The 14,982-nt window shown below is 39.8% G+C and overlaps 1 protein-coding gene across 7 annotated transcripts in view; it reads right to left on the reverse strand.

Annotated features, from left to right (window-relative positions):
• Window positions 1–14,982, reverse strand: part of FGGY (FGGY carbohydrate kinase domain containing) — a 303,483-nt gene that overhangs the window by 25,450 nt on the left and 263,051 nt on the right. For all 7 annotated transcript variants that reach the window (XM_088522434.1, XM_088522436.1, XM_088522437.1 and 4 more), the window contains 5 exons: window positions 12,713–12,774; window positions 8,511–8,658; window positions 7,060–7,134; window positions 3,620–3,740; window positions 560–654 (listed from right to left, as the gene is read on the reverse strand). In XM_088522434.1, coding sequence (XP_088378560.1) covers window positions 560–654; window positions 3,620–3,740; window positions 7,060–7,134; window positions 8,511–8,658; window positions 12,713–12,774 — 501 coding nt within the window. The remainder of the gene's footprint in view (window positions 1–559; window positions 655–3,619; window positions 3,741–7,059; window positions 7,135–8,510; window positions 8,659–12,712; window positions 12,775–14,982) is intronic.

Below are 14,982 nucleotides of genomic sequence, written 5' to 3' on the forward strand. Positions count from 1 at the left end.
CTTACATAAATGCAACTAAGTCATGCTCTGGCTTATCCATCGAAGAAAAAAAGCCTTACCGCTTCTTTTAGAACTGTATTAAAAAAACAAGAATAAACATTAAGTTTTGTTCTTATTAGTAACTCTTCACTCACCATGGGCCAAACAAGAGCTGTGTATCATTTTTTTTTTACTGTGTAAATACTATGATGTTGTTTCTTATGTCTAAGACTCCTCAGTGTGAAGGAAGCAAAGTAGGACAAGTATTACAACTAACATGAAAGTCTGACCTTGTTATCAGGACCTTCCCAAACTCCCTCATTCACATGTAAAATTACATGGTGTAATTTCTTAGGGAGCAGTTTATGCTTTCATGTCCCCACCATCACAAATGAATCTCCAACACACCTAGATAACATACAGGGATAAAAAAGGGATGGACAGGAGATAATGCATGTAATGTGGGTACTTGACTGGCTGTGCACAGGCACCATTTTTTTTCCATTTAAAGTCTGTGCATGGTGCCAAACTGCAAAGTGCAAAAAGCTACAAAACAGAAAGAAATTCAGGTACTTCATACCTGTATAGTTGCAAAATCCCCAGATGCACAAGCTCCAAGAATAGCAGCACCCACCAAAACAGACTCCACTTCTTTGGACAGGACGACCGGCTTGCCTAGAGAAGAGAAAAAAAATAGGTCTCTGTTAGGAATAATGAAGCAGTGCAGCACTAATGGCAGACTAAACAATTCTAAACAATTAAGGGAAAAAAAAAAAAAAAAAGACTTGGAAACCAAGTTCACAACTCCACTCAGAACTACCCTTCTATTGTTGACTAATGCAAATCTCTCTGCTCTGAGGTTCCAGGCTCCAAGAAAAATGCAGAATTTAAATAAAATAATTTCAGCAAAATACTCATGCAGAACATTAAACGTACAAAGAAGAACCCTCCAGATCTCTGACAACAGCTATTTATCTCAAACAGCCTGATATAAACCTGTTACTCACACCCTACAAACCTACCTGCCTATTGAAAGGTGACCTGGGAGGGAAAAATAGGGTGTAACCTTTTGTTTCTTTTGCAATGCGTAGAAAAGTTTGTTTTTTTAAATATGTAATCAACAAAGCCAGTCTGTTTTTGCTGGAAGACATACAAATAAGAGCAGCAAGCTTTCATAAACTATACAGAAATCAGAGAAGTCTTGCCTTCCAAATTTTACAAGACACATGAAAAAGAGATTAAAGTGCCAGAAAAACAAACTCACAATACACTTGAAAGAGATTTTAAACACTAACTACTTTCTACACAAATTAAGTTTCATTACTATGGGTAGTATGATGAACATACTTTCCCTCAGTTCACACAAAATTTTTCTAAAATCCGAGTATTTTACTTTAAAAATAGCTGGAAAAAAAACAATAAACACTTAAAAGTCACCTGCTTTCTTAATACTCCTTAAAAAAATCCTAACATAATAGCATCAGTCTAACTACTTTTCTAAATACACATTAGATGCTCACTCTCACTAAGCCAAAGAATTTAATATTCCTCCAGCCCTTGGCATGTGTGCACATTTCCATTACTGAGATAATTTCATTCGATGACTGAGGATGCTTGAGATGGGCTTCCTTCTGTGAATACTCTCAATGACATTACTCTAAAAAAAAAAAAGTGCTGCTCCTCAGAGCCAACTGTACAATTAGAAAGAGCTGAAATTTGGAAGAGGCTCTCACAGAGACCAGTGAGCCATGCACTACTCTTCCAGGGCCCTTCCTGCAGAGAAGACAAATAGACACTTTTCAAAATGGGGAATGAATTTATCAGTACAAGAAACAATTATGAACACAAAGCAGGTTCACCTGGCATCCCAGGCATCCGGGCACATCATGCCAACTTTGCTCTGTTCCACCCTGCTCTCAGTTCTCAACCATGCAGAGCTGTCACAGGGGCTTTTTTCCGCTTCTCCCTCTAGTTAGCATGGAGTGTCAGGGAAGGAGAGTGGACCCAGGGAGGGCTTGTTGTGTGATTGCTAGCATGACTCCTAACAGCAAAGGAAAACTGGTTACACTATCCCTTAAACTCCTCTGCATCATGACCAAATGAGCCCATCTTAAAGACACCCGTGTAGGATCAGTCACCTGAGCATTTCACTGTGGTCCCACAGCTCAGGAACTGGGTCAGCTTCAAATACAGGTGGATAACCTAAAACTAAAGCTTAGAGCAACTCGGCTGTTTGCCAGGCTTCGAAGCACTGGACAATTTGCAGTGTGCTCTAGAATTACTGCCCATTCCCCAGGTCACCAGAACGCACAGGGAATCCTTACTAGGCATCAACACAATCAAGATACTTTCGAAGTGGCCTGTGAAATTATCTACTGGATGTCTGCATGACTGAGTCACGGGCATTCCCAGCTAACAATAATATATTCAGATTTTTTTCTTTTCATGAAAGAATGGGGGATTGATCCTGGAATGTTAGTTATTTTATCTGATAGGCTCTAATGAGCTCAACACAACCAAGAGCGTTTCAGTTAGATGAACTCTGACATCCCTTGTCAGTCACAGATTGTACAAATGGGGGAGAACTACAGGCTGCAAAAAGACCTTTTCATACTGAATTGCAGTTGGCCATTAGTTACAGTCAAAGGACTCCTGATTACATTTTAATCAGAATACCTCTTTGCAGAACTTTCATTTTAACCATCTTGAGCCAACATCCACCTAAATCATCTGAGTTATATAAGGAAAGGTTCACAAACAGAAAAATATTTCTTTGACAACAGTGTATTTAGTGAATTTTAGGTCAGTGGCCATTCTGCTATTTGCAGAAAAACATTTCTGTTTTTTTTTCTTTAGGTTATTACAAAGTGTATTTTCATCTTCCTTCCTGATTCAAGCTTATGAAGTATGGTCTGATGTCAGGGCAGGGCAGATCTTCACACCAAATGACCCAAATGTGAGCCTTAAACTTCATCCTTGACAGTTCAGCATTGTATAAAATACACATCATTCAAAATTTCACTGAAGTCCTTTAAACTCACTTTTGCTATTTTTCCATATTTTGAGACATAATGAATAGACTTACAGATGTGCTAAGATATCCACGTGAAGGCAGGCTAAAAGAATAAAACTAATAGAGACTTCGGAAGAAATATGACATGTTATATAAAAAATGCTCATAGAATATCCTGTGCATTATTCTTGTCTGTTTTATCTTCCTACAGTCAGAATTATGGAATCATTTTTATGGAAAGTTTGGAAAAAAAAATTAAAACTTGCTAATGAAAAGCATGTATGCGTACATAGTAGTTTTTAAAATTCCTTTAAAATATACATATATTCATTCCAGGTAAGATCTACAGATGGGAAATCATGTTCTGTGTTTCTCTAGGAAATCTGTTTTCCAACAATCCAAATTAGGGAGCTTTGTTTGCGCCACATCTCTGTGTTATTCAAATATCTTTTAATTTCAGGAAATCCAGGATTTCAGGAAGCAACATTTTATTATACCTTTTTTTGGCCAAGCAAAAAAATACAGTTCTATATACAGAAACTATTTATTTTTCTGAGGACAAAGCATTTAGCCACCTAAAATAATAATTTCATTTACACTCCTTTCCTCTCACTTCCTCTAACTTACCAGTAATGTCAGCGTGCATCTGCACAAAGAGGGGGTTCTTGCTCAGCCCACCACACAGGAACAGGGTGTTGATACGATGCCCTGCAGCCTGCATAGTTTCCAAAATATGTCTTGTTCCTAACTTCAAAAAGAGCAGGGGGAGAAAAAAAAAAAAAAAACAGCAGATGAGCACAGGAGAGCAGACACAGGCAGAGAATTAAAAGGTGCTTAATGGAATGATAGAAATGCATCCGTATCACTGGACCTAACAGCAACCTGCTGGCTGGGAAGGGGCCTGCAGGATTAGGGCCTCTGAACTAAGCCCTCCGTAGCATAAACGTCCCCATCGAAAACTCCACAGCTGAAAATCAGCCTCAGTACAGAGATTCCCAGCCTGCAGCCAAGCAACAAAATAAAGAAAGAAAAAAAAAGGATAAATGAAAGCTGTATATTTTCTTTGTAGCAAAAAGGGAAACCTGAAGAATTTTGTTGGCTGTTCAAAACAAAATGCTTCATTTCATACCTGGATTAATTGAAATATATCTAAAATATCAGCATTTTTTAAACTCTTTTTTTCAAGTCTACACTTTGATAGAGTCAAATTAGAAAAGTTCAGTGTTCCTTCTGTAAATGATGAAAGCAAATACTCTGCCACTTCTAAGAACTCTTTTCTTTCTGTTTGCTTTTCTTGCATCCAACTATTCACTGAAGTCAACCCCTTCCCTCCTTGCCAGCTCCTTCGACAAACCTTTTATCCCCCAAATTGTCAGCTCTTTATATTCCCTGGACTTCCCTTGGAAGTTCAGACTTGACTATATGCCAAATTTAAGCTAAAATTTTGCCCAAGTTGGCTGTTTTTCATGCAAATGCCCCCCCTCCCCAAACACCATCTGGCCAAAGTTTTCACAAACCATCGTTCAAGTTTTCTTTATCTTGCGCTCCAAGTTCATTAAGAGGTCTCCAGCCTTCAATAAACCCCTCTGCACATGAAGCTACTGAAAATTGAAACGACCAGAGTTTCATCAGACTTGGGATGTTTATTATGAATGCCTGGCACAACTCGGGATAGGCCTTCCAATGTATTTGGTTTTTAGGCGCGCGGCTATGAGGAACTCGAGCAGCCGCAGCACCAGCTGACTAAACCCATCACTTCCCTATTGACACAGAGGGCTAATTTCCAAGTGACACAGCCGCAATTTTAATTATGGAAAAATAAACTACTCTAAAAAGAGTCTGTCTCCTCAGAATGGGCCTGACGGCCACAATTAGGTCTCTGACCATGTTCTCAGCGCTCTAACTGCTGCATCACATTTTGCAGTGAATAGCTAAAAGGATATTCTCTTTCCTTATTTCTGAAATTCAATTTTATTAGCAACTTCTCGTACAACATACACACTCCTAAGAGCCTGAGAAAGAACATGCTGTGAAAACGGTTTTGTGTTTACCTGCCTGGAAAATTGTATTCACGCTGAAATTTAAATTAAAGCTAGACTTATTTCACTGTGAGTGAGGGGGAACTAATTTAATCCTGGATTGGAGAAAATGCAAATTGAGGGTCTTGAAATGCAAATTTTATATAAAAAGGAAAAAGAGTCTCCTGATGAAAAGAAAACTATGGATTAACATTCTGTGGGTAGGCCTACACTTTTTACAAGGTTTCCAGTTACGTTTAAAGTCTACATTGCATCCATTGAAGACAACTAAGGGTACAGGATTGGGGCTGTCCTGAACAAGACGTGCTTCCTTCCACAAAGCGAAGCTAAAATGTGTCAGGATAAGGGAGGAAAATTAAATATTCTGGGTGTCACACTGTAACTTAGTAAATATATCAAGACAAAAACAAGTCTAGTTCTGCCTACTTTCTAATTACTGTTTCAAAGCCGATTTAAGAAAAATGAATTCCTGCTAATTTGCAATAAAAAGAAAGCTACGCTCTCGTCTTTTATTTTCATCTTGTATCTCATGATGAATACAATCTCCTATCAAAAAGCATATCAGGGCTGAATTTAGTGTTAAATGCAGTATTTGTGGTTCACAACAAAATGAGTTGTACCATGCAGTCAGATAATAGGTGACTTTCCCAGGACGTCCAGCAGAGAAGGGTTCCACTTCATTAGCGCAAAATAATAACAGAGCACCTGTTTGAGAGTGCAAAGTTTTGTTTCCAGCCTCTTTCAGGAGACGGGAGCAGCGGCTGCCGTTGTTTAAGCCCTCCTAGACATTCTCATTGAAATCGGGGGATTACACCAAAGCATCAGGTATAACCAAGCTACATTCACCTCCAAAAAAGATCAAAACTGACAACAGTGAATTCCAGCCTCGCGCTGAATTATCGCTATTTGCTGAAGATGGAGGGTTAATACATTAGGCATACGGCTCGCAGTGAATTTACAGCAGCCGCCCACCCTCTATCCCAGATGGCTGACCCAGCCTAGCAGAGACTTTTAGTTGTTGTTTAACTAGTAGAGCAGTTTGGAAGTTTTCCAACTGAACAGAGTTTTGTCAGGAAAAGTTTCCAAATCATCAAACTGTTAATGTTTTTTGAAAACATCTCAAGTTCAACAAACTGAAAAAACCCCAAAATCACAAAAAAAGCTGTCAAGGGAGTGTCAACTTCAGTCACTGGATGTCTGGGGACAGGGTGCACCACTGAAAATACTGTGTGCCAGGGTTTCAAACAGCTTCTCTGACCCCAGATTTCATTTCAAATCAGAATTTCTTGTCAACTGAAAATCCTGGTTCCAGAAAGCCTCTCATTTGAGGAAACCAGGGCAGGAACAAAAGCGTTCCCATAAAATGTCCCACCTATGCGTGCTTGCAAACATCTATGCTGTTTTCATATAGATGGTCTCTGTCCCCTTCAAGCAGCCCAGCTTGGGCAGGCTGTACATGAGGCACCAGGAAGGCCAAGGGATGAACGTGGCCTGGCCATGCTCAGTTTGCAGCGTTAGGAGCGGAGCTGAATCACGGATCCACGCTGACTCGCTGTGGTAGAGAGCCCTGACTCACCTACCAGGCTACGAGGGGAAAACCGTGGTTTTAGGAACAATCTGAAGATGAGGCATTATAGGGGAGACCAAGTTCCTTCATAGCACTGCCAAGGCTTTTCTTATTTCCACTCTCTCAGCTTAACCTCTACCTAGCCCACACTGTTAACACTGCCCCATGCAGTACTAGGCTCTTGCCTCTCATCTGCACTAGAGGCCAAGGCTCTGTTTATAGAATTGCCATAGAGAGAAAACTTTTTAGAAGACATTTTCTCCTCACTCTAGCTTCCCCTTGTCCATTATTTTACAGTAGGGAATAGGTAACAATGTGGGTAAACAATATCTTGTTCCTTTAAGAAGCCTATTAAGTGAATTCATCTATTATTAGAAATCTATTTAGCAGAAGGGAACAATTGGTCTGTCACAGAACATGAGACAATTCATTTATTCTTTTATGCACTTAAAATGGCTTACAGCAATGGCTTGAATCGTGGCCAAGTAGATAAGGGCAAGTTCATCCAGACCCTGAGACAATGTTAGTCCAACAACCTGCATGAAGATCAAAAAGAAAAAGGACAAATTCAGCCAAGGTAAAGCTATTATTTTCTGTGGTTTCTTGTTGTAACATGTTTAAGCGCTAATTCTAAGCCCTATTTTTGTGGGCTGTACACATAATGTTATGTTAAACATGTTATTCCTGATCCGATGAAGAGACACATAAATTTATTTTGCCCTTGCAAAGAAATAAAGAACAAACAGCGTATTCTATGGGATTAAAGTTAGATTAGCTCTGACAGTTTTATGTTATGACTCAAATAATGCCTGTGAATGTATTTAATGTAATAGTACAGACATAGTATTACATAAAAATTACATTTTAAAAGCCCTTCTCGTCCTCCTCCTCCTTCCAAGCACCCTTACACCAAAAGACAATTCATAATGAAGGACTATATCTTAATGTCATTTGCTGTGACATAAATTATGCTGAATTAATATCAGCACAGGAAAGACCTAAATGCAGCCATAACTCTGGCAGGAAAGATGCACTGCTATTACCAATATTTGCATAACGTCATCATACCAAAGGAAAGTCTGATTCTACTGCAGCAAGTATTTATTTCATAAAATAAGGCAGCTTTACTTAAGACCCCAAAAATATGTAAGCCTTTTTTTTTTTTTTAAATCTTTCTCTGGTCTCTGATTAAACATGCGTTGCAATACTTAAAACTACCATTTTTTACCTCATCTTAAATATAGTACATTTTGGTACTGGTAAGTACCTTGAGATATCCATTCCAAGGACAACATGCCAATTCAAGGTGCATTTCTGCACTAAGTTCCAGATAGTTCATCAAATTATATCATTAAGGTATTCTTCTATCACAGTACTGCGTGTGAACAACCTGGCCTGTGTCATGGATCTGTCATCATGACGTTCAAAGAAGAGAAACCTCCAAATGTTTAAATGGGGACTGAAAATCTCACCAGAGGAGGTTGCCTGATAAATGTCCAAAATCTGTTCTTTCTGGTTCTAGATTGTAATGCTGAAACTCATTGTGCTGAAACTCATCCCAAAGGAAATGTAACATTAGGCGGACAGGTGAGTTGAGAGCAACAGCAAGCACTTCTGCTCCGTGCTCTGACATGCAATCCCTGCGAAAGGTACCGGGAGACACACACACCTCCCTGGATTCTTAGAAAACAGATGTGGCGCTAGCACTATCTGAAGTATCCTGGTCTCTGGTTCTCTTCTGAAACATTAGCACGTTTCAAAATACAGCAAGAAACCAAAACCCTCTGGGATAGTTTAAATAGCTAAGGAGAAGTATGTTTAAAATAAAATAAAATAAAAAAGTTCTTTCCAAACTTTTTTTTTTTTTTTTTACCCCATATTGACCTCTTTGCAAAGACAGGCTGTTTCTTACCATGCCCTTTAGTGTCAGATCTGTTAAGGGAGATCTGTTACCATGGAAATCTGGCCAAACATGTAAATCAACAGTGAGGAAACCCACAGGCAAAGATTTCTTAATCAGATCCAGGTGACTGTTCAAGTATGTATATATACTTTGAGAACTGGAAGAAAAACAAGTTGGAGAAAAAAGAAGGAGAGGTTATTCGTTAAACTTAGAACACTTGCACCTCTACTACCAAATGCAAAAGATGCATCAAAGAATCCCAAATATAAAACCAAGTGGGAGAAAGATAAAGCCAGAGCGTGCCCAGCACGGGTCATTGCAGAGGGCAGCTCTGCGTTGCACTCAGCAGCCACCCAAAGGCCTGGGCACAGCAGGGTCTGCGGAGACCGTGGAAGCCGACGCTCTCGCGCTTGTGTCCCCAGGGCCCTGCAGGAGCCAAAGCTCTTTGGTATTTTGGGGTTTGACGATGCTTATCTCGAGCAGAAAGCAGGTGCTGAGACTATGAAAGTGACTGCTACAGAGAGGAAAGCCCAGAGAGAGGCTTCCAGAGAGAAATTAAAATAAAATTTCATTACAACACTTTAAGAATTTCTCTGATTAATAAATAGTGCTGCACTTTCAGCTTTCCTTTTATAAGCCAGAACTATTTCAGTGCATGTTATGATGAAAATGCAGCAGTAAGGGCGGAGGAGAGCAAGCAAGTGGCTGCTGTTTTAGGGAGGAGCTGAACATGGGCCTAAATATGATTGTATCGAAGCTGAGACACTACACCCATCCCCGCAGCAGCCCCCGGCCTTCTCCCCAGGGCAGCAGTAACTGGGCAGCACTAACAGTGAACAACCCAGTGCTTTGGCTGGCCATGACTTTAGTGACATTCCAGTTTTGAAATGTTGCAATTACAGTCAGAATATTTTTTGCAAACACTCACCCCATCATAAACAGATTCATATATGTATTTCAAATCCTAGGAAATCTCAGAGTGGGGCACTTAATTCCAGACATGTGGGTCAACAATAGCATCTAACTCTAATTACAATTGATTAGTCATTGTCTCATCCACTGTATACCCAAACAGTGATATTCATTTAGCCTCTACATGTATATTCAATCATCCACTAATGAGATCCCTAAGGGAATTTGGCATATGCTTTACTAGTTTGACTCCTGACCTCCTAGCAGCTGTATATTTATACTTTGCATTCAACCATTCAGCTGCATGTTTTTTCAATTATACCTTACCATGTGTATGCTATCAGAGGATATCATTCAAAAGCAAGTACACTTGGAAGACATTAAAATAACTAATTCACATCATTATTCACATACTTTTAAAGGTGCTTTATATGTCTTCTTGGACCTGAATTATCATAATTTGGAAGTTACAGTCATTTTTTTCCCCTCATTTTCATAGTGGACCTATTTCAACATTCCTAAAGACCGTATTATAAACAGTATGCGCTAATGACAAAGTCATTGATTTCCCATCTAAAGCCTGGTTTGATGGTTGGGAAGAAAAAGAGCTGAAAACTCCATTCAATCAGAGGCCGAGCAAACATCCCAGGTTCTATCTGCTCATGCTGCTCATCCCCCAGCAGGGTTTAACCATTCGGGCTGGTCTGACAGAGTCTGAGGACTGTGCAACACAAACTGAAGTCCAGCCAAATCCACTGAAGACCCAGATAACCTTAAAAATACACTTCTCCACACTTTTTTTTTTTTCTTTATACATAAATGTGGGTTATTGGCAAAATCCTCCAAACACTTGCCAGTTCCGATCCCTGCTAGGCCTGTGCTATATGCAGTGTTAAACTACAGGCTCTTTGGAGCCTTTTCTATTCAGTTCTGTGAAAGGGTATCAGTAGCAGCTGGATCTGGCTTGCAGACCTCAATGCAAACTATTGGCATTAAAAAGGAGTTATGCTCAAAGTGGAGAGTAATAAATCAACACAACTTTGCCCAAGGTTATATTTGTATTAAGGACAGTGTTTCAGAAAGCAACAAGATTTTAGTATTTAATTTGTTCAGGAATCTTGAAAGATGCCAGCAGGTATCTTTCAGGAAAAAAAAACCTAAATATTTTAGGTTTCTAAATCTTAAAAACTAAAAAGGCCCTAAAAATCTACAGGTGCTAAAAACTCACAAACATTATTATTACCTACTGCTTGAAAGATCCTAGAAGGGATGACAGATATATGTATTTTCCTTTATTGCTGTTTTCCATCTCTTTAGATGGGTAAATAGCATTCAGAAGCAAAGGAAAAGAAATGTTTTCCTAACACACAGCTCTTCACAAAGTGCCGGAGGACACGCAATCTGTGAAGTCCCACAGTTAGACACTTCCCTTCCTCCAGAAGATAAGAAGCTCTGATTCTAGCAACGAAACTTTAGAGCATAAATGATCGTGTTATCTCCTTCTTTTATGTCACACTCTGGCCTACATATCTCGGATTTTACCACATCAGTGATGGCTAGATGTGAGACCTACACAATATAAAGACAGAAGTCCAAACATGCCATCTACACAGCAATTTCTATGACTTGCTCAACTGCATGAAACCAGGTGTCTTGTTCCCCAGAGCATGGCAAGCAGCTAGACCAATGGCTAAGTTTACAGCCATCCAGATGATCCTCATGTAACTCAATCCCCTCCGCTTCCAGTAAAAGAAGTGAAATGGGAACGGGGGGATAGGAGAGCGAGGCTTGCACAAGACTGGCCAGCCTTCAGCGCCAGCGCTCAGGGGCAGCTGGTTTCTAGCAAGCCTGGCTCAGTCGCCTCATGCCCTAACAAGTTACTACAAACCAGCTGAAACACTGGTAACTGCAGCCTGCAAATTCCTGTTCCTGGTATATGCAGAGGGGCAAGAGTGTGCACAGTGAGGCTTCTGAGACCAGGAAGGAAAGGAAGAAGGAAAATACACTCAGCTAGTAAGAGATTTGTTTACTAATTTATTACTAAATTTATATTGTGCAAATATTTTGTAAGAAGAATGAAATCTGCAAAATATTATAAAAGCATCATTGAGCCAATGAACTTGATAAAATATCATACGCCTCTTCATCAATACTATTCTCCAGGTAGTAGAGATCTATCCTTAATCCAAGTACACACAGATATATTAGTATGTGTGTGTGTTTGTTTTTAAGAACCACATAAAGAATTCTAGGAATCATGAATCTATTTCATAATTTCATATTGACTGAAGTCCAACAAATTTCTGGGATGCTTGGACCAGACCTCAGCAAGCAAAAGGTATTGGACACTGCAGAGCATGAGAAGGCCATCCAGATAAATCAATTAGCTTTCTGCTTCCAGGGATGGTAAATGTATGGATGGAAAATAATTCTGTGCTCAATGTGTCTGTCAGGAGGGACCTTTGCATTTCAGAACAGAGTGAAGGTAAAATGCTGTTTTTCTTTAATGCAAGGAGAAAAAGAAATCAAAAAAGACAAGCATACTTTCATGCCATGTTCCCAACTCTTCAGCTAAGATTTCTCTGGAAGTGATGTGAACTATCTTAAAAACAATCCCAGCCAAAATAGCTTGGGAAAGTTCAGATCTGAAGGACGTCTCTGGATAGTTTTCATCTCCTTTAAAAGTGGACCAAACTAAAATGTTGAATCGCAAGCAGCTTAGTTCTCAAGGAAGCCTGGAGTTACCTGCAACTCACTCCTACATCTTAAGTTTTTATCTAAAACTTTATCCTGGGTGTCTATGCTCTACTTCTGCTGACACTCGGGAGTATTTTTTCCCACAGCAGCTACCTCTTTATTTAGATGACTGTTCCAAATATATTAATTCATATACTTTTAGTATAAGGTATAGCAAGTCCATTCCTGGAGCTTAACAGTACCCCCTCCAAATGAAGACAGATCATTAGGCCAAGGCACACAGGTCTGCTGAACAGGGCTGATGGAAGGGCACCATGAAATACACTGGGCGAGACACAAAAGGAAAGATGACGTGCAGAAAGTGAGTATCACCACTTAGATATACCCCCAGGGTGAATGTTTAAGGGGAGTTCAAAGCTTTGATCTTTCAGCAACCAATTGGGAAGCCTTTGTAAATACTTCAAGGGACTCGAGTGACCAAACTCACTATCAATTTGCTGATTCCCACACTGCAGAATGAGGATACTGCAGGGCTGGAAATGTATAACAGTGTATCATCAATTTGCAAGGCATATGTGTCATAAAAAAATAAGAACAGTGACCTGGCTTTGGCTCTTGCCTGTAATTCTGGGAAAGCGACATGGCCTTGGACCACATGCTCTATCTGAAAAAGAGGAAAGCAACATTATTAGAATTAATACATCTTAAAAACTCAGTCCCAGAAAAGGGTAATGCAGCATTTTAACTTCTAAAAGATATGAGAGCTTCTAAATTGCTCATGAAGTGTCAAGCCCTAGCCCAAAGTAAGGCAAAGACAAAACTTCCATTGACAGTCCTGGATTCAGAATTTGGCTTAAAAACAGTATAAATAAACGCAATGCTGCACCAAAACTATACATAATACTGAGCATACTCATACTATACATAATAATGAGCATACAGATGCTCAGTCAGAATAGTGAAGAAGAAAAAGAATGGTTCTTGCCTGTCTTACAGTATCTAAATGTACTTCCACTAATCCCTCCCATTCTCTCGCACACATACCTAAACTCCACTGAGAATATCTTCCTGGCCCAATCCCCTACATTTTTCTGAATTACTGTAAAAATAAAATAGCAGGTATGTTGTCATCCTAGTGTATGCTCAATATGTTCACTGCAAGAAACAAAATATTTGCTACAAAAAAAAAAAAAAAGCTGTACTAAACTTACATATCAGCCAGTTCTACTGTGACTCACAAAACAGAGCATCATGTAGGATCACAGAGAGTAATTGAGCAGCTTTTGTGGCCTCTTACTAACACTCCATCAAAGGTTATGGCAAAGATAAGGAGGCAAAACTAGAGGTACTTGAAAACACTGAATACACTTGGCAACACCTACTGGCAGTGAGCCACGTTAGGTATTTAATTTTTAACAGTGCGAGTCTGGGCCTTAACAGTGTAGTAAAACTTATATAACAAGGCATGCACATACGAATATAGCAGGAAAACATAATGCATGCTTGTTACCTCTGAGATTTACATCTAAGAGGCTCAAGAATTAGAAAAAAAAAGCTCTGGATTGAATTTTGCAATCTTAAAAAAAATCTCTTTAGAAAGTACTTAAGAACTTATAAATTCAGAAATAAATCCATAAACAAATATGATATATACATGTGTGCTGCGAAAACACTTTACACAAAAATATTATGGCACTTATGAAGTTACATATTTAACATTGAATTCAGGAAATTGGCATCCTAGAACTAGAAAGTTCCCAAACTCTTCTCCTCTCATAAGTTATTCTTTATTTTACTGTTGAGGTAATGCCAGGATCTTAAAATGCCTGCTGCTTTAAAATTACAACTATAATGGATGCAACCTACCCTCCATACCACTGTGCACGTATCCCGTTTTCTCTTCTGGCTCCCCATGTGTTTTGCGTACATATAACCTCAAGAAGACCACATGAAATATTCTGGGGATGTTTTAATAAGACAGCTTCCCTAATATAGCTAATAGCATTTACTGCTGACTTTCGCTATGGGTCCTAACAAGAACATACCTTCAAATGACCCAGGAACATCTTGTTCTCTGGTACTAGGATGGAATCCAAGTATCTGTAATTACTGAAAATCATTTTTTTAATTGCCTTTCTGAAATGTGTTGACTCTCACAGCACATGTTAAGTGCAGAGCCACCCTGAGCCAGCCAACAAAAGACACTGACCTGCTGCATCCTCTCTAGAGCTTCATGTCTCCATCCACCTTGGATTAAGCACCTAGGGACTTGTCTCAAAAGTGTTCTTAAAAAGAAATGCATGAGATTTTCTCTTTTTCTTTTACAGTGGTGTCATCATGAGCAGAAACTAACTTTTTCTTGGAGTTGTAATCATAAAATAGGACAGTTGGTTGCCTGTAAAATGGGACACTTTGGTTCTAGCCCCATCTTGGCCCAAGGAATTTAAGACCTGCCCATCCCGCCTGCTGGGAGGGTCCTTTAGCTATAGGGCTGTGGAGAGGCTGGAGATGGGATGAGAGGTGGTGGCTGCAGGAGCGGAAGAGGGATGAGTATCCCATGGAAGCAGGCAGGAACGTAAGATCCACGTGGCCAAGGACAGAGCGCAGGAAGGAGCACCAGTTCCTAGCTCCATGCTGAGGGTGTGACTGGGCTTCCTGTCCCAGGATAATTTCTGTTTCTCCCTTGGTGACTGTTTCACATGGAATGCACCAATGCAGTGATGCCCAAATGTACTATTTCCTGGGCAAGTGCTCCAACCACTAAGCTTTCAAAGAGGTGGGTGGTGCCCCATCTGAGTAAGACAGCAATTATGCCTGCAATTTTTGAGAGGCCTAACCCACCTGCCTGCCTGGTGAGGACACCTGCAGGACT

The sequence above is a fragment of the Tinamus guttatus genome, unplaced genomic scaffold (genome assembly GCF_059628265.1).
Source record: "Tinamus guttatus ecotype Peru unplaced genomic scaffold, ASM5962826v1 Tinamus_guttatus_pri_ptg000153l, whole genome shotgun sequence".
Taxonomy (NCBI): Eukaryota; Metazoa; Chordata; class Aves; order Tinamiformes; family Tinamidae; genus Tinamus; species Tinamus guttatus.